This window comes from Pseudogymnoascus destructans, assembly GCF_001641265.1.
Source record: "Pseudogymnoascus destructans isolate 20631-21 unplaced genomic scaffold scaffold_36, whole genome shotgun sequence".
Taxonomy (NCBI): domain Eukaryota; kingdom Fungi; phylum Ascomycota; class Leotiomycetes; order Thelebolales; family Thelebolaceae; genus Pseudogymnoascus; species Pseudogymnoascus destructans.
Window position 1 is genome coordinate 71,102 of NW_020167555.1, and position 18,786 is coordinate 89,887.

Consider the following 18,786-nt stretch of genomic DNA (forward strand, 5'->3'; position numbering starts at 1 on the left):
AAGGAGCAATGACGTGTAATGAATCATAGAGGGTTGTAGCAATCGTTGAGTAGTATTGCTCTTGTTGTTGGTGTGACAAGCCAAAATATGTATAGTGACTTGTAGGTTTGAGGAGGAGATTTCTAAGTTTGCTCTTGAGTTTGATAGCAAACTGAGTGCAATGAATTTCAGTATGACATAAGGGGGGCCCATATGTGAGGGAACGGGCAGGTGACTTTCATACTTTATGAATATCGTGTAAATAGCTTAAGTCAGAGCTTTCCTTACGAATCTCTTTCTCTCTTTGTAAACAATCATTTTGCCCAAGTCGCATTCGACCTTGTTCGTGCTCTTGTACCGTCACACTTTTCCGTTTTCACGGCAATTTTTTCTTCTACCTTTGCTTTCCGTTTTCAGTTTCGGGTTCTACAGCACATATCTGTGAATAGTAAAGGGTTATGTATACACTCTGAACATTCCAACATGACTTTGATGTAAAGTTGGCCGTCTTCTGTCATCTCAAAGTTCTCATATTTCTTCAGCTTGGGAGGTCGTCTAAGCCAACCAATATACTCAGGGCACAGAGATCGATACTCATCACAAATTGCTCATAAATACCAAAATCACCCATTCAATGATCTGGAACTTGCAAAACTTGCATTCAACATAATTTTATTTATCCCAATGCTCACCTCTATTTCCTATCTACATAGCCAACCCGTTTCCCCACCTACTGCTCATACTTCCCCGCCTCCGGCTCCTTCACCAATTCACACCATCCATACGGATCCTCAGACTTCCCCCTCTGGATATCCTGTAGCGTCGTGAGCAGCTTCGTGAAGACTGGCCCTGGCTCCTCGGTCTCCTCGGCGATGTAGGGGAATGTGTCGTCGCGGGAGCCGCGGGTGATGGAGCGGATGGGGACGAGGGCTGCGGCGGTGCCGGCGGCGATGACCTCGGTGAAGGTGGAGAGTTCTTCGTATTTGATCTAAGGGGAACATGGTTAGTTTTTGGTCCCTGTGTGGCCTGGAAGAAACCGAGATATGGGGTGGTGCTTACCGAACGTTTCTCGACGGTGTATCCGAGGGACTTTGCGATCTCAAGAACGGAATCGGCAGTCACGCTAGCAATCACATTTTTGCTATCCGGCACCGCGATGGTGGTCTTCTCCCCCTCGGTCCTGACGCCAATGAAGCCGCTGGTGGAGAACTCGTCGATCTCCGAGCGCGTCTGCGAATCAAGATGTAGCGTGATTCCAAAGCCCTCATTGCGCGCCTTCTCACTGTGACGGAGGACAGGGGCGTAGTTGCCGCCGACCTTTGCGCTGCCGGTTCCCTCGGGGGCAGAGCGATCAAAGTCCTCAAGAATGAGAGCCTTGACGGGGTGAATACCGTGGTAGACGCCGACGGGGAGGACGTAGACGCAGAAAGTGTATTCCTCCGGCGGGCTGAGGCCGAGCTGAGCAGAGGATCCGAAGACGAGAGGGCGGATGTACATCGCTGCACCAGTCTCGAAGGGAGGCACGTGCGCGGCGTTGAGGGCGACGGCGGCGTGGACGGCTTCGACGAAGACAGCCTCTGGGATTTGGGGGATGGAGATGAAGTCTGCGGAGTGCTGCATGCGGAGGGCGTTTTTGGAGGGGCGGAAGATCTGGATGGTGTTGTTCGGGGTGCGGAAGGCCTTGAGGCCTTCATAGGCTTGTTGGCCGTAGTTGAGGCCGGGGGCCATGCCATGGATGCGGAGGAAGGGGTCGGTGACGAATTTTGGGGCGGCCCATTGGCCGGTCTTCTTGGAGTAGTGGCATTCGATGTGGCCGTTTACTTCGCGGACTTTGAAGCCGATGTCGTTCCAGTCTACCGGAGGGCCGGGTCAGTGAGTTGCTCGGATAGAGGGGAAAGGTGGCGGATGGAGGGGTAATGTAGGAGTTGGCAGAGGATTGAAGATGAATTACCGGCCAGGAAAGCCCGGAGAGTATATTGATTCCATCTCTTGAGCCACAGAGGTGCTTCACTCGGTCTGACAGTGATTGAAGCGGGGTTGACTTACCAATGGTATCGACTGGCGGAGGAGGGAAAACCATTTTGTGATAGATTTTGGGTTGATATTTGAGAAAATGCAAGAATATATCTACAATTCACACAAGTTTCTTGTATGCAAAAAAGAATCTCTATAGATGCTTCAAAGCTCGTGTGCATACAAATATGAAGAAACGCAGCACGGTGAGTAAGACGAGGCTGATGAGTCCATAAAGTCTGGTTGCAGTCCCGAACATCGGCCACATCCCACGCATAGCGCCCAAGTGGTTGTGCCGCCCAAAAGTTCCCAGGATGGTCCGTGCGCAAGGAACCATGTAGTAATCAACAAATCAACCTAGGAGCTCGGAGCGGAATATCTCTCTCGGAGCCCCAACCGTTACGAAGACCAAGCTGCCTGACAGCCACAACTGACAGCCAGCTCTCAAAACAGCAAAACAACCTCTCACCCTCTCAAACACGCGCAAATCGACGAATCGACCTTGATATTTGTATAATAAGAATCTGAAAAACACAACAATATGGAGTTCGGCAACTCAGGAATGCTGAATGAGGGTGCGTGATGCGTGGCCCTGCTCCCCCCGTGAAGCTGTTGTTGACCAGGATCATTGCAGATGGCATCCATGTCGACATGGACAGGCTCAAGAAGGGCGAGGTGAAGTGAGTTGCAGCTGTCTGAAGCTTCAAGTACCATCAACTAACCTTCTCCGCAGCTTAGGAACGTCAATGTAAGCTCGGTCTCACCACGCCAGCACCACAAACGAATCTCAACTGACCCCAACTAGCATGGCAATCAACTTCAAAGACGGCGTCATATTAGGTACGCACACACACTGGCAGTGAGGGAAGGAGTGAGGGCAAGGCTGACGAACACAGGCGCGGACAGCAGAACCACAACCGGCGCCTACATCGCCAACCGCGTGACGGACAAGCTGACGCAGGTGCACGACACGATCTGGTGCTGCCGATCCGGCTCAGCGGCCGACACGCAGGCTGTCGCGGATATCGTACACTACCAGCTGGGGATGTACGGGATCCAGAACGGGGCGCCGCCGACGACGCAGGTGGCCGCGGCGATGTTCCAGGAGCTGTGCTACAACAATAAGGACAGGTTGAGGTGAGGACATACATCCTACCCGCACACAGAACGAGGGAGAGGGAGAGAGGAGCAGGATTATGGCAGATGGGAGACGGAGACGCAGATGCTGACGTGGACGATATAGTGCTGGACTGATTATCGCTGGCTGGGACGAGCGCCACGGCGGGCAGGTGTACTCGATCCCCCTCGGCGGATCGCTGCACAAGCAGTCGTACGCGATCGGCGGCTCGGGGTCGACGTACATCTACGGATACTGTGACGCGAACTGGCAGGAGGGCTTTGAGGAGGCGGAGGCTGTTGACTTCGTCAAGGGCGCGCTGACCGAGGCGATCAAGTGGGATGGCAGCTCGGGAGGCGTGATCCGCATGGTGGTGCTGACGAAGAAGGGAGCCGTGAGACACTTGTACCTGCCGGATAATGGGTATAAGGTTAATGTAGCCTGAGTCGAGCCCAGCGATGGAGGGCGCGGCGTGGCGGAAGACCGGAAGTACCCCGGGGGGGGGGGGGGGGGGAGGGGGAGGGAAGAGGGTGGGAAGGGGAAGGGAAGGGGGACGAAGTGGGACGAAGTGGGACGAAGGGGGAGGGGTGAAGTGGAGTGGTGGAATGGAAAGAAAGAAAGTGTTGGTAGCGGGCGCGGTTAGGCGTTTGTTATTTTCGGGGATGGGGAAATAGATTTGATATCCACCCGACGATTCCGCGTTTCCGATGCCCCATGTCCCCCACGTGTCGTGTGATGTCGGCTTCGGCGACGTCGGGGAATTTGAAGTTGAGTGGAGTGGTACTCCAAGCGGTGAATGAGATATGTGCAGTGCAGGCCAGTATGGTGAAATGTGATGATGGAATGTGAGGCGGTGTACATACACGGGTATGGGATAGCGGATATGATTGGCAGACTGTGGTGGCAGGCATTAGGGGGATGGTTGTACAGGGTACTTTTGATCTGGGCCAGGGGATGGTTGGTGGTGCTTGTATCAGTGTCTTTGTTCGCTATCAATCCCACCACCACGCCCACCACCACGCCTAGTTTTTTCTTCCATAATACGAATAATCTAATACAAACCACCACCAGCCTCGGAAAAGACATTGCGATATAAACCAAGACAATAATAGACCACCATAAAACACTCTAATAGACAAGACAATTAAAACATAAAACACTCTAATAGACAATTAAAACCACATTAGAAAACGATAGGTCAGTCACCGACTCACCCACTCAATCTCCAATGAACTGTCCTCCCATTCTACCACCCCAATCTCCAATGAACTGTCCTCCCATTCTACCACCCCAACCTCCAATGAACTGTCCTCCCATTCTACACCCCAACCTCCAATGAACTGTCCTCCCATTCTACCACCACCACTACACTACTACACTACCACTACCACTACACTACACTGCACTACACTACCACTACCACTACCACTACCACTACCACTACCACTACCACTACCACTACCACTACCACTACCATCACTAGACGACGACGACGACGACCACCACCACCACTACCATCACTAGACCACCACCACCACCACCACAACCACCACTACCATCACTAGACCACCACCACCACCACCACAACCACTACCACCGCTAGACCACCACCACCACCACTATAGTGGTCTACCACCACCACCACTCACTATCTTACCGCTTTTTCCTTTTTACCTACTACTCAAAATCTCCCCGTATGTAAAAAGGTGCCTCGCCCCCATCATCTCTCCCACTTCTCTCCCTCTTCCCACTTTCTTTCCCTCTCCCACTTTCTCTCCTCTCCCACTTTCCCTCTCTCTCCCACTTTCCCTCTTTCCCTCTTTCCCTCTCTCTCCCACTTTCCCTCTCTCCCTCTCCCTCTTCACTCCCCCTCTCCCTCCCCCTCCCCCTCCTCTCCCTCTCTCTCTCTCCCTCCCCCCCCCCCCCCTTCTCTCTCTCCTCTTTCTTCCCCCCCTCTCACTCCAAATCCCGCTATTCTATATTCGCCATCATCTATAGACGGCGTTGGCAATTGATACTCTGGCTGCTTAATTACTCTGTGCTTCATTTGTGTGTTTGTGTTTTTGCTTTTTCAAATCCCTCACCCTCTTCTCTTTACTTATCGCTGAGGCAGCGCCTTTTCGCCCCGACTAAAGCTAGCCAGTGACGTCCGTCGTATATCGACCACCCCAACGGACTTCCTCAAATCTCGCCATCCACTACCATAACATATCTCACGACCAACAACCACCACGACCACAACAAAGACCCCTGAATACCCGCCACCTGAAACCACTGGAGCCTCGAATATCCCGTCGAAACATCCAGCTCTACCCCGTCACCCTACAAAAGCGCGCTCAGCCCCGGCAAATATATATATCGCAACAAGGCTTTTTGTTCTCGCAGCTACAAGTAGAGAGCCAATTCCAGACAAACTTACCGCGCAGTTTTGCCACCAGAGGAAATGCTGCAGGTAAGCTTTTGCGCCTTCTGTGTTCAAGCCCCAAGTTCGCACGTCAGAGGAAGGCGTGGGTCTACATGCGCCACACGTCACAGGCATCCACCCCACATCCTTCAGCAGTGGCTCAGGATAAGCTTGATATGGGAATCGTGGAGACAAGAGGCGGCCGGAAGTCCACATGCAGGGTCTCCCCACGAACCCGGTTCTCGTTCAGCCACCCTGTTGTGCGCGTTCGCCGAGCTTCACCGTCACTCCGAATCGCCTCGCCCCTCCTTACCTGTGACGTGACGGGCAGGCTGTACCCCACTTCCGCACATCCCAGCCTGCTTCCATTCCCGCCACGCGCCTATGCAAGTGTGAACAACCCAGACTAACATCATCCAGGCGCAGTCCTCGACATTCTAGTGTAATATGGCTGTTGTGATCAGCGAGACTGTCACAGACACCCGATACTTCCCCACCATGAGACGAGGCGATGAGCGCCAGCACTCCCCGCCGCGCTACCGATCCTCCCCCAACCCGCGCCGCCGCTCCCCGCCGACCCAGCGCGTGCGGCAACCAAACGAAATCCCTTATCGCATCGCGAACGAGTCCTACGATCGCCCGGGGCAATTTCCCCGCCGGCCGCCGACCGACTCAAGCTCAGAGGACGAGGCTACCGTGCGGCAGCCGATTGCGAGCCAGCAGTACTTTGAGCAGCATGGCCAGCCTAGGGCAGGCCAACATGCGCCACCAGCGCGGAATGATTATATCCCACAACACGATGGGTCGGTGTTAGCGTCACCGGCGAATTCGACGAGCCCGCCGCCGAGGCCGGTGTGGACGGCAGACGACGCATTGACGCAGGAGAGTAGCACCATAAAGGTGCGGGATCTGGCACATATACAGAGCTTCGCCACAGAGGAGTTCTTGACGAATCGAGCGTCGGAATATAGGGCGCTGGGGAGGCAGGCAACGCCGAAATATGAGATTGCCACTATGCCGGTAACTGACATCATTGAGATGGTTGCGGGGTTATTGACGAAGATAACGACGACGAACGACCGGCAGCATGAGCATCTGCATATGCCATTGCCGCCGTCGGAGGGGAATACGAATATGTCCGGGCTGACTACGAGCGTCCTGGCGTTCCATGGGAAGAACGTGCCAAGCATTACTATCCTGAGCTACCTGAGTCGGGTGCACAAGTACTGTCCCCTGACGTACGAGGTGTTTCTGAGCCTGTTGGTCTACTTCGACCGCATGACGGAGCGCGTCAACGCCGGGCCCACGGATAGCACGAGGGAGACATCATCCTCTGATGGCCACCCCTCTCGGCCTTCCACCGGACTCTCGACCTTGCGGCACGAAGATCCGGAAATGCCACGGACGCCGATGTCCGGGCTCAGCGTGAATGGCAGCATTGAGGATACGGCGAGGGGACAGTACGCGACGCCGCCGGATGAGGATTCGCCGCAGTATAACCTTGCGCACTACTTTGTGGTGGATAGCTATAACATCCACCGCCTCCTGATATCGGGGGTGACGTGCGCGAGCAAGTTCTTCTCGGATACGTTTTATACTAATTCTCGATATGCCAAGGTATGTCCTTTCCCCCCTTGATCCCATTGTAGTCATATCTCCAAGAGCGTATACTGACAGTAATAGGTCGGCGGTCTCCCTCTAGCAGAACTGAACCACCTGGAACTGCAATTCCTCCTCCTCAACGACTTTCGCCTTGCTGTCCCTGTTGAGGAACTCGAGGCATACGGAACGATGCTCGTAGAGTTCTACGCCCGCGAGGTCGTCGCGCAACGAGAGCAGCAGCGCTCACAGCTCGATGTAGCCAGTAGTATGGCATACGAAGACGACAGCTAGTCTGTCTCGCGAAACCCATCAGCACAAAACAAAAAGTGTGCTGAATGAGCTCGTCCAACCTAAGCCGCCTCCGCCTCCACCTCCACCCCCGACCCGACACCAAAAGTCGATCGAGCCGAGCTTGCTTGGCCAGATTAACGGAACCTCTTTTTTACTTTATTTTCAGTTCTTTTTAACGACATTTCGAGATATAGATAGACTTATTTACGGCCCTTTTAAGTTTGGGGGTGGGAGGGGGGGTTCTGGGTTTAGGGGGCGGTAGGCGGGTATGTTTGAATTGGGGGGGGGGTTCGGGATCTCCTATTTTCTCAGTGGAGGGAGGGGTTGTGGGAAGGGTGCTTGGGGGTTGGGGTTGGGCTTTGTAGGGTTTTGGCGGCGGGGATGAACTGATTGTATTGTGTCTGACGGTCTGGCATGAGAATAGGTGAATTATTGTGCGGGGTTAGCGGGGTTAGCGGGGCGGCGTTGACGGATGGCGGGGAGGGAGGGGGCGGCTCTACCTTTGAGTGAGTTGAGTAATGATGGTTGTGATGGGCTGCCGTGGCGGCGGATTGGGGGTGTTGATGGGGGATATGCTGGGGGGGTTACTTGTGTATAGAATTATAGTTTAGGTGTGGGAAGTGAGGAGGGAAGGCCCAGAGTATGGTTGAAATCACAGCAAGTGAGATTTGAGACGCGAGAGCGATAGTTTTTTTTTGCCTTCTTCTGGGCACGCACACCGGTTCGTGGATGGCGTATGTTACACATAAAGAAAAGGAAAATCACAGTCAGTCAGACAGAGAGGGATATTAAACACCCATAATCCCAGCCTCGAATATATGCGTGATATACCTGTATTCCAATTCTCCGATACCCAGCGCGCGTGGCATGGGTGCGTGCGTCCGTCCCGTCTGTGGTTTACCCCCCAAGCAGGGCAAACAACGCCCACGCCGACGATCCCCACAAAGGAAGGCCTGGCCCGTCGTAGTGGGGTGTACCACCACAGGATCACGCCGTACAGAAATTTTGAGAGTCAGACGACGATCGGGCGAGGCGGGGGAGGGAGGCGAGGGGAGGATGGGCCGGCGGGCGGGTATGGGTACATAAGACGGCGGGTGTGTGACCTTTTGGTTTTGCCACCACGCAAAAGGATTGAATTGGATATTGAGGGTTTTATTTGTGTTGTTTGTTATTTATCTATTGTTGCCGAAGAATTGATTCTGTGATTTACACCGAAGAATCCTCGAGTCGAGCCATACACCGCCGACCGACCTTTAAAGCTCAACCCCACGTCACAATCGACTACTGGAGGCGCATCCACCACCACAACCACCACAAGCTTGACTCAACCCACGACCATCACAATGCCTGATACTACACCCCCAAGCAGCGAGGCGGCAGACCCGAGTCCGTATGAAGAGGCGACGCGACGGTCGACTTCCACGAGTCGGTATGCGGCGCATGGACGGGGTGGCGCTGGTATGTCCTTCTTTGCTCCTAGCCCTTCCCCTCACGCACCCCGACCGCCCACTCACCCTCTCTCGACCACCAATCCATTGAATTGGAATTACTGGCCAAGGCTAATGGAGTGAGCAGGTAATATCTCGGCAGCACCACCACCCCCAGTCTCCCCGACGGACCTGGAGACGCCGACGCTGAAGGAGGAGGTGTATACGACGGGGCGGGGGGGGAGTGGGAATATGGTTGCGAATACGGGGAAGGCGGGGGCGAGGAGGGCGCAGGATGTTGTTGCGTGAGTCTCTATCTCTACCTACTTTCGGCTTGCTGTCTTGATGGCCGGGGGAGGGGGGGCCGAGGCGATGCTGAGGAGGAGGAGGATGAGGCTAATTGGTGTGTTTGCAGACTGCCGAGACGAGAGTCAGAAGGTGCGCATGTAGGACGCGGAGGTGCGGCGAATATTGTCAAGGTGCCTACGAGGGGCCAGGGGGAGGAATCGTCTGTGGGGGCGAAGGATGAGAGGGAAGGGAAGGAGAGAAAAGAGGTGAAGGAAAAGAAGGAGGGGAAGGGGAAGGGGAAGAACATTGAAGGTGCACCGGTGGAAGAGGGCGTTGTAGAGAGGGGTCGGAGGTGGGTTGCTGGGCTTGTGAGGAGGGGGTCATAGTCGTAGTAGGGGTTTGGTTTGGGGGGCCGGGGGGGGGAAGGGGGGGTAAGTTAATAGAGGGGTGATGTGGGGATAGTGGCGTTGATGGGATTGAACTGTGTGCTTGAAGGCGTTTAGGGCGCAATGATGGGGAGGTGATGGGTAATACCTGGAGTCAGAATTTGCATCAGAAGGAAAAATAGTGACTAGCTAGCTAGCTGTATATTAACCAGTATTCTGATTGCATGTCTAGGAGAGGAGGCTTAAGGCTCAACAAATATATATTGGAGCCCATTTGGACTCTCCGAATTCTAACTTGAACACTGAGTCTCTGATATCTTCAGAACAGCACGAGTAAAATCTTAACATCAGAAATCTATAATAACGCAAAACCCCTTCGCTATGCGTGTATCATCCAATCATCACTTTTCCCACGCTAAACAATAAACTCGCACACACTGAAACTACCCATCTATCCCCACGCCACAAGAACCTGTTTCCTCCCTTTATTCCCCTTCTTCTTCCCCCCCTGCTCTTCCTGCTGCTGCCGCACCTCCTCCGCCTGCGACGCTCCCCATGCACTCGCCCCGGCGCCGCTTCCCTGCCCAGTATCACGCCGGACCATTCCGCGGCCGTATCCGAAGATCGTGCTTACGGGTTTTGGCGCTGGAGGTAACGATGGGAAGTTGCCACCAGTAGCTCCGCCACGACCACCGGCTACGCGAGATGCCGGACGCGAGGACGGGGGTGTAGCGCGGGGAGTGCTTTGTGAAGAACTCGCGTTGCCAGATGACGGCTTCCACGGCACCGTCGTCACCCTCGGCGTCGGCTGCACGGACGACGACGGCGGCGGCGGGAGAGTCGGGAACGCAGATTCGCTCCTCGAGCTACTCGGCGTAGCGGTATTAGTCCACGTCCCGTTCCTGCTCTGACTCGAGCGCGAGGACTGCTGAGTCAAAGATTTGAGTTTCAGAACACGAGAGGACTTGGCAGGGGCGATGGTGACGTTCGGTGGCATTGATGCGGTGACGCCTGCCCAGCCTACGCTGGCGCTGTCGGTCATGCCGCTGGGGCCGGGGAGGGAGGGGTAGTCCTCGTTGATTGCGCGCCAGTCGTTCCAGGCGGTGCGGATGCCCTCTGCCTTCTTGACGTCTTCGTAGAGGTCTGCGACGTCGCGGATGAGGGTGCCGAGCGCGGAGCTGGAGGTGTCGGAGAAGAGGGCGAAGAAGATGTCGATGAGGGCGGAGGCGGAGATAGCGTTGGAGCGGTAGGAGGAGAGGGCGTTGCGGAATTGGGTGATTTTGAGGTTGTCGTTGTTGAGCAGCTGGGTTGCTTTGGAGATGACGGACATGTGGTGTTGGCGGCGGGCTTGCTCTTGTGGTGAGAGATCGGCCTCGGCGACGGCAGGGGCTTGGGGTTGTGCTGCTGGGGCCGTTCGCGATGTTGTAGATGAACGTGATGAGTTGGTGGCACCAGTGTTACGTCCTGACGTTGCTGCTGCTGATTGAGCCGGAGTTGGCGCAGTCAGTTGTCCGCCAAACGTGCGTGTTGTTACTGACTGTGCACTCTGGATTGCCATTTGCCGTTGGAAAGCTTGTTCGTCTCTACGCAGTGGTTGTGCAGTTGATGCTGGGATTGGTTCCGCATTTGGGTCCCTCCCTCGCCCACGATTCCGTGATTCCCTCTGGCTCTCTCCTCCACGTCTTTCCTGGTAGTATGGTGCCCTGTAGTCGAACGACGACAGGTCGACAACTCTAGCATCTCGCCTTACATCTTTTGACAAAGTATTGGCATGCTCCTCCAGTTGATGTGCCTTGAGATCCATCTCGGACGAAAATACGATAAACTTCTTCTCCTGGCACTCTCGCTCCATACACATATAATGGTCCTTCTTAAAATGGCCCTCTAGAGACTCGTAGTTGACGTAGTAGTGGGGATTCCGGCTGTCTGCCCTGTCGCACAAGAAGCATCTCTCATGCTTTTGCCGACAATGCACATAGAGCTCGTCATCCCCATAAAACCTCTGCCCACAGAAGCTACACAGCGGGTGGCCCTTGAAGCCACTTTGGTCCTTGGCGCCTGGGTTGTCATCCCCCTTGGACATATGCATCTGTAACTCTTTGTCCGTAAATAAATCGTGCTCGTGCGTAAAGACTTTCTTATGCCTTGTGCAGAGATCACACATCTTCTTGTGGTGAGTACCCCTTACGTGGCGGTGCAATTCTGGCCATGCGCGACAGGCAATATCGCACGCTGGCTCTGGACAGTTGTAGTGCAGAAGGATAAGTGAGTCGCCCATTATCTCTTGGGTCTGGTATTTGATGCCGATATTGTGATCCGTGCTTGCGAAATCTCGCTCAGCATAGTCCTCGAATCGTTTCGTTGCATCATCGGTGAAGATGACATATTGTGCCTCAGTCTTGAAGTTCAGGTTAGCAATTGAAGTTCCAGAAGAACCTCACAAGGGAAACTTACTCTACAATGAGCGCAGTCTTTCGTTTTATAGAGGGCTCGCATCCGCAGTGCACAGATATGACATGTTCTGTGATTGCAAGGCGCAACGGCATTGTGGACAACGGGCGACGCGCAAATAAAGCACACCTCCGCATCGACATCCTCCTCTTCATCTTTCGCCTCCAATGTCCTTGGAGACGCCGCAGCTGGCACCTCTGCTACCGTTGCTTTCTGCGCAAATCGTGTAGCTAGATCGGCGGGCGTTACTGTGCTGTTGCCTCCTCTCCCCCGCCGGGGCGCTTTACCTTCATTTTGGTTATTGTCTGCTGTTCCTTCTCCTTCATTGTTTGCCATTCCTCCTCGTCCTCTTCTGCCGCCTCTTCCTCCCCTGGCGTTATCTGCTCGGGGTGCTCGTGGTGGGGCAGTCTGGGCGGACTCCGGACGAGTGGCGTTTGCGTCCGCCATAATAATATTTCTCCTTGCCGTACTGCACAATCTTTGATATAAATATTACATGTACCTCCTACATTCAATGTATTCTGCGTTGATGATGTTTGGCCTATGTTTGAATTATCGGAGCTGTTTGTGGTTACGGTGATGAGCTGGAGTGGAAATTTGGACGTGGGGATGTCTCGGTGTGCGAGGCTACGAGGCTGTAAACTTGGCGCTACTGTACTACCACGCAGATAGGTTCAGAGTCATATGCGGAGCTATTGTCTAAGCCCAAGGCTGACTGTGTAGAAATAAGACTGCTTCTGTGAACATCTCACTTTAATCTCAGGTAATTACCTTTTAATCTTTGTTACCCTGCCTGCCCAGGTGGCGTAGAATCACATGGGAGTCACTCGGCCAAAGTTCTAGCGGCTACCGTCCGATTTCAAATCATCAATTCAGATGTCTGCCACTCTATCCAGTGTTTGCTGGACCATCCTCCCTCAGTGATATTCATAAAGTGTCCCCACACCAAATCAATGACGGGTATGCAGCATAATAGCTTTTGAGCCCACGCACAACGCCATATGTCCCAGTAATGCCATATATCCAGGCCCTTTGTCCCCATTGACCCCCCATAATGCCTCTCAACTGCACAGGCTAGTTTTGCGCTGCCGCTGCTTCTGCGGCGAGTTCCTCAACCTCGTACAGGTGCTTTCCCAGTAATTTGTTCATAGTGAACATGTGCACCGTGTCTTGCTTGAAAACCAGCTTCATCTTGTTGTCGCAGAATATCTGACGCTTGTCTGACGGATCCTGGAGATCGTTTCCTTTGATATGCGCCCAGATCTTTTTCACGACTTGTGGCCGAGACGACTGGAACCAGTTAGTTTACGGCACAAAGCGGCTCTCGACCCACATACCTGAGTCTCGCCAACCAATGCAGCCAACGGCTCGGAAAGTGCGTATTGTTTCTACTCGGTGTTAGCCAAAGATCTCTCCCAGTACGTTGTGATTGACTGGCATGAAATCCTCCCTTCCGTTCGGCCACCTTTTTCTCCCCATCTGAATTCAGCTCGATATCACTATCATCCGCTGCCTTAACCCTCGCCGAGCTCTTCTTCTTCCTGACTGTCGACTTCGCCTTTGCCGGCTTCTTATTAACCCCGCCTCTTGTGGCCCTGCCTCGGCTATTCTCTTGCGCCTGGAGTAGGGCAGCTAGCTTAGCATCGCTGTCTGCTGCCGACTGTTTCTTTTGTTTCTTTTTCGGAGGGGCACTGCCGCCGTCTGTGTCATCCGGAGTGCTCTCGTTCTTGACCTCGGCCTTGACGTGGCCGTTGGTTGTTGGTCTCGGCCCTTTGGATATCGGCACGTCTGGCGAAGACGGCGGCTCGGAAGTGATTTTGTCGAAGCGCTCTTCAATCAGGGAATTGACTGCAGACTATCAAAGAAATATTAGTAAAAACAAAGGCATTGGGCTGGAATGGCTTGTGTCACCTTCTGCTCTGATAAGTCCTGACCGACGACCTCTTGTAACTGGTTCCGGACCTTCTTTACTGATATAGTTGCCAAGTCGCTTTTGCTGAGAATATTATCAATGTGGGAACTGAATTGGCGAATCTGTTCCTCTGATAGTCCCATATTGGCGGATAAACTGCTGAAATGTGACGTAACTGGCTATGAAGGTATTGCTTTCGTCTGAACGGTATTGGAGTTTAAGAGTTGGCGCAAACGATAACGGTTTGCTTTAGGCCACTCAATGTTTGGCTAGGTGTAATTGACGCGCTGTTTGAAGTGTATCTTGTGGAAGTTTGCTTGTAGTCAGTGGTGGTAGTTGCTAAATTCTGGCTGGCGCATGCGACTCCAGCTTCTCAACTTGACCTTCGCCAGGGGTCTTTCCAGGTGTGATGGCAGAGAACCAGCCCTGTTATATGAATAGTATGAAATATATATATAATTCCAAAGGAAGCAAATCGGCAAGCAAGTCGGGAAGTAGGATGAATGTAGCTGTTTGTGAGGGCCGGATGTGGAGTAGTTGACGAGCGGGTGCGTGATGGTTCGTCGCGAACCACGATCGGCCAAACCAAACGCCTAGATGCGGCCGCTCCCGCGTTTAAGCGCCGTCATAGGCGTTTTAAGTTTCGGAGAATGCCATCGTTAGAAATACATAATGAATAGCCGCCTTTAGATTCAATTGGATTTCACGGGCTATTTCAATGGCTGCTATAAATTCAATTCGTCTTGAGCTACATAGTACTCCTGATTCGTATATTGCCTCCGTGCGCCCAAAGCTGCCATGCCAATTGCCTTCCTCGAATGACCAAAGCTCTGGATCCGACTCCCTGAGTTCTAAAGTATTATCTCATAGCAATGCTGGCTCATAATACTCTCTGAATCGGTCCACTTCATCCCATCTAACCTCATACACAACATTCCAGCAGCCAATGAGTAGGTTTGGGAATTTCCTTGTCCAGAAGCTCAGATACCCCTCAGGTAAAGGACCTACGTCCTTCTTCAACTTGTCTGACATATCCTCATAATGGTTCTTCTTGTTCCTGAGCGCTCTCAGCAGATCCAACAATCTTGAACCAGTATACTTTCTCTGCTTCCCCAGAGAATCCGTAAACTCCTTCCCAAGCGGTTTCATGAAGTCCCCACGAGTAATTTCCGGCGCCCATCTCTCAAGCTCGATAAGCGCGTCACTCGGAGGGTCCCTCTTCTCCTTTTCAAAGTGATCTGAGACGTCGCAAAGAAAGTTTAGGCGCTTCTTAGCCGACCAGAAAAACGGATGGGACATCACTTGCTTCGCGGTCGGACGGGCCTTTGGCACCTGTTCAAGCATGGACCTGATGAGGTCGGTAGCCTCGAACGCATAGTCGCCAAGAACGTCAAGCGGGCTGAGCTTATATTCGCCTTTTCGAATGTTGACTTCTCGCATATAGCGATCGCCGCAATCGAAAGGATGAGATCCCTTAGTGAGCACGTAAAAGAAGACCAGCCCAAGTGAGAAGATGTCAATGGCTCGTGTGGCGCGCCGATTGGGCATTAAATCACCGGAGACAAGTGGTATTCCTGATGTGCTGTGGCTGCTGGAGAGGGTGGACTCCATGGCCGTAACCGAGCCTTCACGAAGGTCGTCGTCTAGGAGGAGCTCAGGGGCACGCCAGCCAGATGTACCAGCTGCATGGGCAGTGGTAGCGCGGAAGCTTGACTGTTCACCTTCGAGTTTCTTGCAGAGTCCGAAATCAGAAACTAAAAGTCGAGGCCTGCCGTCTTTACCCATTGAGACCAGGATATTCTGGGGCTTGAGATCACGATGTACAATCCGAAGGTTATGGAGATGCTGGAGGCCATTGGTGATCTGGTAAAGGACGTTGGGGAGATCTCGTTCTCCGCTTTGAGCAAGGTCTCGATGAAGTTGTGGCTTTTCAATAACATCTGCTAAAGATGCAGAGCACAGCTCAAGCGCAATATAGAGGAATCCTTGGCTTTGTTGCTGAGCATAGTATCGGATAACTGTCCAAACTGTTAGCTTGCTGAGGTCAATATATAACCTTGTTGAGGGTATACCATTAGGATGATCGTCACTTTCTCGCAAGAGCTTCGTCTCCTGGGATGCAATTTCAAAGAATTGGATGAGCATCCTCTTCACTGCTACGTCCCTTCCGTCAAATTTTCCTTCGAAAACCATGGTGCCATTGCTTCCTGTCCCAATAAGCTTATCCATGTTAACCTCGAGGCTGTTCATGCGTAGGATTGGGCCTGAGATTTCATTGACACCATTAGGTAGAGTTTCGACATCTGGCTCAATGCGGGTAGACCCCCCAAGCATTTTTGCGTCACGGACTGCATCCTCAACGGTAGCAGGGGATGACGGAATTGGCCCATCGGAGCTCGGAGTCTGCCTCTGCCCCTTCTTGTGCTTGAGACCACCACGTTTTCCACGGTGAGCTTTTTTGCCTTCGGCCTTGGGTTGCTTCGGTGGACGCGAGCCATCGTTTGCGGTAACTTCTTCCAACGGTTCTCGGCGGGCCTCATTGGCCACATCTGCTGGTTTGTCATCTTGTTTGTTCGTTGTAGGTGGCTTAGCATCGTCCGATGGGTCTGAGCTTCCCACCGTTGCCACATCCGGAAGGGTTTCGGGAACCGGTGCGTCCTGTTTGAGTGGCGCATCGATATTCGAGAAGTCATCAACGTCTTCGTCCTCTTCTAGCCTTCCTGTGAGCTTTGAAATGATGTTGATGTACTTGTTGCAGGTTGACTTGATCCATCGGGCTATGTCTCTGTTGTACCAAAACAGTAGCGTGAGGAGTAGGAGTGTAGTAATTGGATTATTAACGAGTTCAATTATACTCGTCACTGCTGTTGTTGGAAGCTGCCGGACATGGTACAGAACTGATGGTTTGGGGCCCAGCGCTGGGGATGTCATATTTGCAACTGCATCTTTATGAATAGTTTCATTCTTGCTTTGCAATTTGTCATCCTGATCGGTAGGTCCGGATATGGTCAACAGAGGCTCGTGTCTACGGCCATCGATTGAGTGAAGTCCAACAAGTGCTTTTTGAAGCTGGGCATTGTTCACTGGCTCATGGAAGCGCGCACGTTCCAGCCAATTCGCTGTATCGCACTGTGCCTGTTCGGGGCCGTCGATAACCAATGGGTAGCTATTACCGGACATTGCATACCAGTCTCCGGTCTCGGTATGGTTGACAAATATCCGGGCATGGCGGATACTTTCATGACTGTCATCCACCAAGGGTGGTATTGGCTGAGGAAGGATGATAAGTTCGGGATTCTTCGTGTCGGCATCCACAGGACGGGCTACGTCAAAGACTCGTATAACCGGCGACGGGAGCCTTGCATTGTATAAGGCACCTCTATCTCTCGACCGAGTTAAGTCGTATGCGAAGACTCCTCCGTCGTGGCTGCTATACATATACTTCCCATCGAGGGTGCTTCGGTGTTGCCGTAATAGATCCTGGTCATAATTGTTTGGACCCCACTCTGCGTACTTGAGTGTGACGATAGGATGGCCATCCTTTCCCTGAATGCCGACTGTGTATTCGGTTCGACCCAATGTCAAGGTCCCTCGAGTGCTACATTCCTCGCCATCCGGATCTTGGAACCCATCTGGGCGGTCGCATGTGGCTGCTCCTGGGCTAAAGGAGCCCGCGGATCCGAACCATTTAAGCACTGCTCCGTTTCTGGCATCGATTGTCCACAATGAGGTTACCTTGTCGCCAGTATAGACCACAGCAGGCTCGGTATCGGCGTATGGCACCATTTCCTCAACCAATTTCTTCATGGTGAGACCAGTATTGACCAATCCTGGCTGAGGGCCGCCGGGAATATAAACGAAGAGACTGCCATCAGCGCTTGGTTCGACAATCCAAAGATAGTCATCCACAGGCTGATGCTCTTCGCCATCGGTTCCGTTCCTTTCGTGGTATGTGGTTTGTACAACGGGTCTGTCAACGTCCAGGGCCCACCGTTGTGTCCCAGTCTTCCTATCTCGGGCATACAACTTCCCGTCGACGGTCGCAAGAAGCACAAAGTCTTCTACATCCCAATCCTCAAGACTCCGCGCAGATTGCGGCGAGAGCCCAGCATTATTCCCTATGCTGGATCGTCCTGTGGATGGTGCTCGAACGGCGGATCCCGCCGGAGCAAAAGCTACGATAGCGCTCGCATCGTTTCCATTATTTTCTCTTTTGTTTTTATTTGCACCTGGTGTGCCTTTTGCTCGACCTGCGCTCACCGGCGACTCGAGGCGTTGTGCTTTGTTTCCGAGCGTGGTGGCCTCGAGGGTCGCGATGGGGTCCGTCTTGATGGCCTCGCGTGATGACTTGTATTGGTCTCCAACATCACGACTCGCATTTTGCTGCTGCTGCTGAGCATCGATGAGCCATGGTGAGAGTAATATTACTACCGCGAGGAGGATTCTACTCGCGGTAGTCCCTTCGGCGGGAGGCCGTCGCGGCATGATGGGACATGAAATAACACGCCGTACGGTGCCTGGCACTTGACAAGTTCGACTCGGGTCACCCAGGCGGCGGCTTCGAAGTGGTCAGATTGACTGGTATCGCAAATTCTCGACAATAACAGCGATAGGTAATTGCGAGCAATGGTTTAAAGGGGAGACAAATCGACTCGAGTGCGAGTAATGTATGTGTTGTGCGTCGCACAAAATAAACTCGAGGTTGGGGGAGGGAACGAGCGTTTCAACTTCTGCGACAGGGTTTAGCATTCTGAATCGCGAGCTGACGAAGCCCAGTCTTTAATACCTGTTCCTTACGATTCCACCGGCTTCAAATTTCAGATGATTCAGAACTTCTCGTATACATTGTCTACGTACTCTACAAATTATCTGTAATATTGCTTTTGTGCTGCTGGAATTTCCTGAATCTCCGACGT

General features: G+C 53.0%; 7 protein-coding genes across 7 annotated transcripts; 3 read left to right on the top strand and 4 right to left on the bottom strand.

Annotated features, from left to right (window-relative positions):
• Positions 1–658: 658 nt before the first annotated feature.
• VC83_09011 (uncharacterized protein) lies at positions 659–2,240 on the bottom strand. Its single transcript, XM_024472550.1, has 3 exons — positions 2,026–2,240; positions 1,039–1,832; positions 659–967 (listed from the first exon to the last, which is right to left on the bottom strand). The coding sequence occupies exons 1-3, from the start codon at positions 2,057–2,059 to the stop codon at positions 710–712; spliced, it is 1,086 nt and encodes a 361-aa protein (XP_024319776.1). The 5' UTR covers positions 2,060–2,240; the 3' UTR covers positions 659–709.
• Positions 2,241–2,436: 196 nt separating this feature from the next.
• PRE3 (proteasome core particle subunit beta 1) lies at positions 2,437–3,611 on the top strand. Its single transcript, XM_024472551.1, has 6 exons — positions 2,437–2,567; positions 2,627–2,672; positions 2,726–2,740; positions 2,798–2,832; positions 2,889–3,129; positions 3,236–3,611. The coding sequence occupies exons 1-6, from the start codon at positions 2,534–2,536 to the stop codon at positions 3,552–3,554; spliced, it is 690 nt and encodes a 229-aa protein (XP_024319779.1). The 5' UTR covers positions 2,437–2,533; the 3' UTR covers positions 3,555–3,611.
• Positions 3,612–4,517: 906 nt separating this feature from the next.
• VC83_09013 (uncharacterized protein) lies at positions 4,518–7,619 on the top strand. Its single transcript, XM_024472552.1, has 4 exons — positions 4,518–4,815; positions 5,253–5,561; positions 5,934–7,130; positions 7,197–7,619. Exons 3-4 carry the CDS (start codon positions 5,961–5,963, stop codon positions 7,404–7,406), a joined length of 1,380 nt encoding a protein of 459 aa, XP_024319778.1. The 5' UTR covers positions 4,518–4,815; positions 5,253–5,561; positions 5,934–5,960; the 3' UTR covers positions 7,407–7,619.
• Positions 7,620–8,497: 878 nt separating this feature from the next.
• Positions 8,498–9,507, top strand: VC83_09014 (uncharacterized protein; the record flags this gene model as incomplete). The annotated part of the gene is made up of 3 exons (XM_024472553.1): positions 8,498–8,864; positions 8,982–9,138; positions 9,249–9,507. The coding sequence occupies exons 1-3, from the start codon at positions 8,750–8,752 to the stop codon at positions 9,505–9,507; spliced, it is 531 nt and encodes a 176-aa protein (XP_024319781.1). The 5' UTR covers positions 8,498–8,749.
• A 65-nt stretch (positions 9,508–9,572) lies between these two features.
• On the bottom strand, positions 9,573–12,458 carry VC83_09015 (uncharacterized protein). Its single transcript, XM_024472554.1, has 2 exons — positions 11,962–12,458; positions 9,573–11,905 (listed from the first exon to the last, which is right to left on the bottom strand). Exons 1-2 carry the CDS (start codon positions 12,403–12,405, stop codon positions 9,959–9,961), a joined length of 2,391 nt encoding a protein of 796 aa, XP_024319780.1. The 5' UTR covers positions 12,406–12,458; the 3' UTR covers positions 9,573–9,958.
• On the bottom strand, positions 12,459–14,397 carry VC83_09016 (uncharacterized protein). The gene is made up of 4 exons (XM_024472555.1): positions 13,870–14,397; positions 13,397–13,813; positions 13,296–13,346; positions 12,459–13,248 (listed from the first exon to the last, which is right to left on the bottom strand). Exons 1-4 carry the CDS (start codon positions 14,011–14,013, stop codon positions 13,033–13,035), a joined length of 828 nt encoding a protein of 275 aa, XP_024319782.1. The 5' UTR covers positions 14,014–14,397; the 3' UTR covers positions 12,459–13,032.
• Positions 14,398–14,549: 152 nt separating this feature from the next.
• IRE1 (bifunctional endoribonuclease/protein kinase ire1) lies at positions 14,550–18,730 on the bottom strand. Its single transcript, XM_024472556.1, has 2 exons — positions 15,943–18,730; positions 14,550–15,888 (listed from the first exon to the last, which is right to left on the bottom strand). The coding sequence occupies exons 1-2, from the start codon at positions 18,353–18,355 to the stop codon at positions 14,735–14,737; spliced, it is 3,567 nt and encodes a 1,188-aa protein (XP_024319786.1). The 5' UTR covers positions 18,356–18,730; the 3' UTR covers positions 14,550–14,734.
• Between the last annotated feature and the right edge of the window lie 56 nt (positions 18,731–18,786).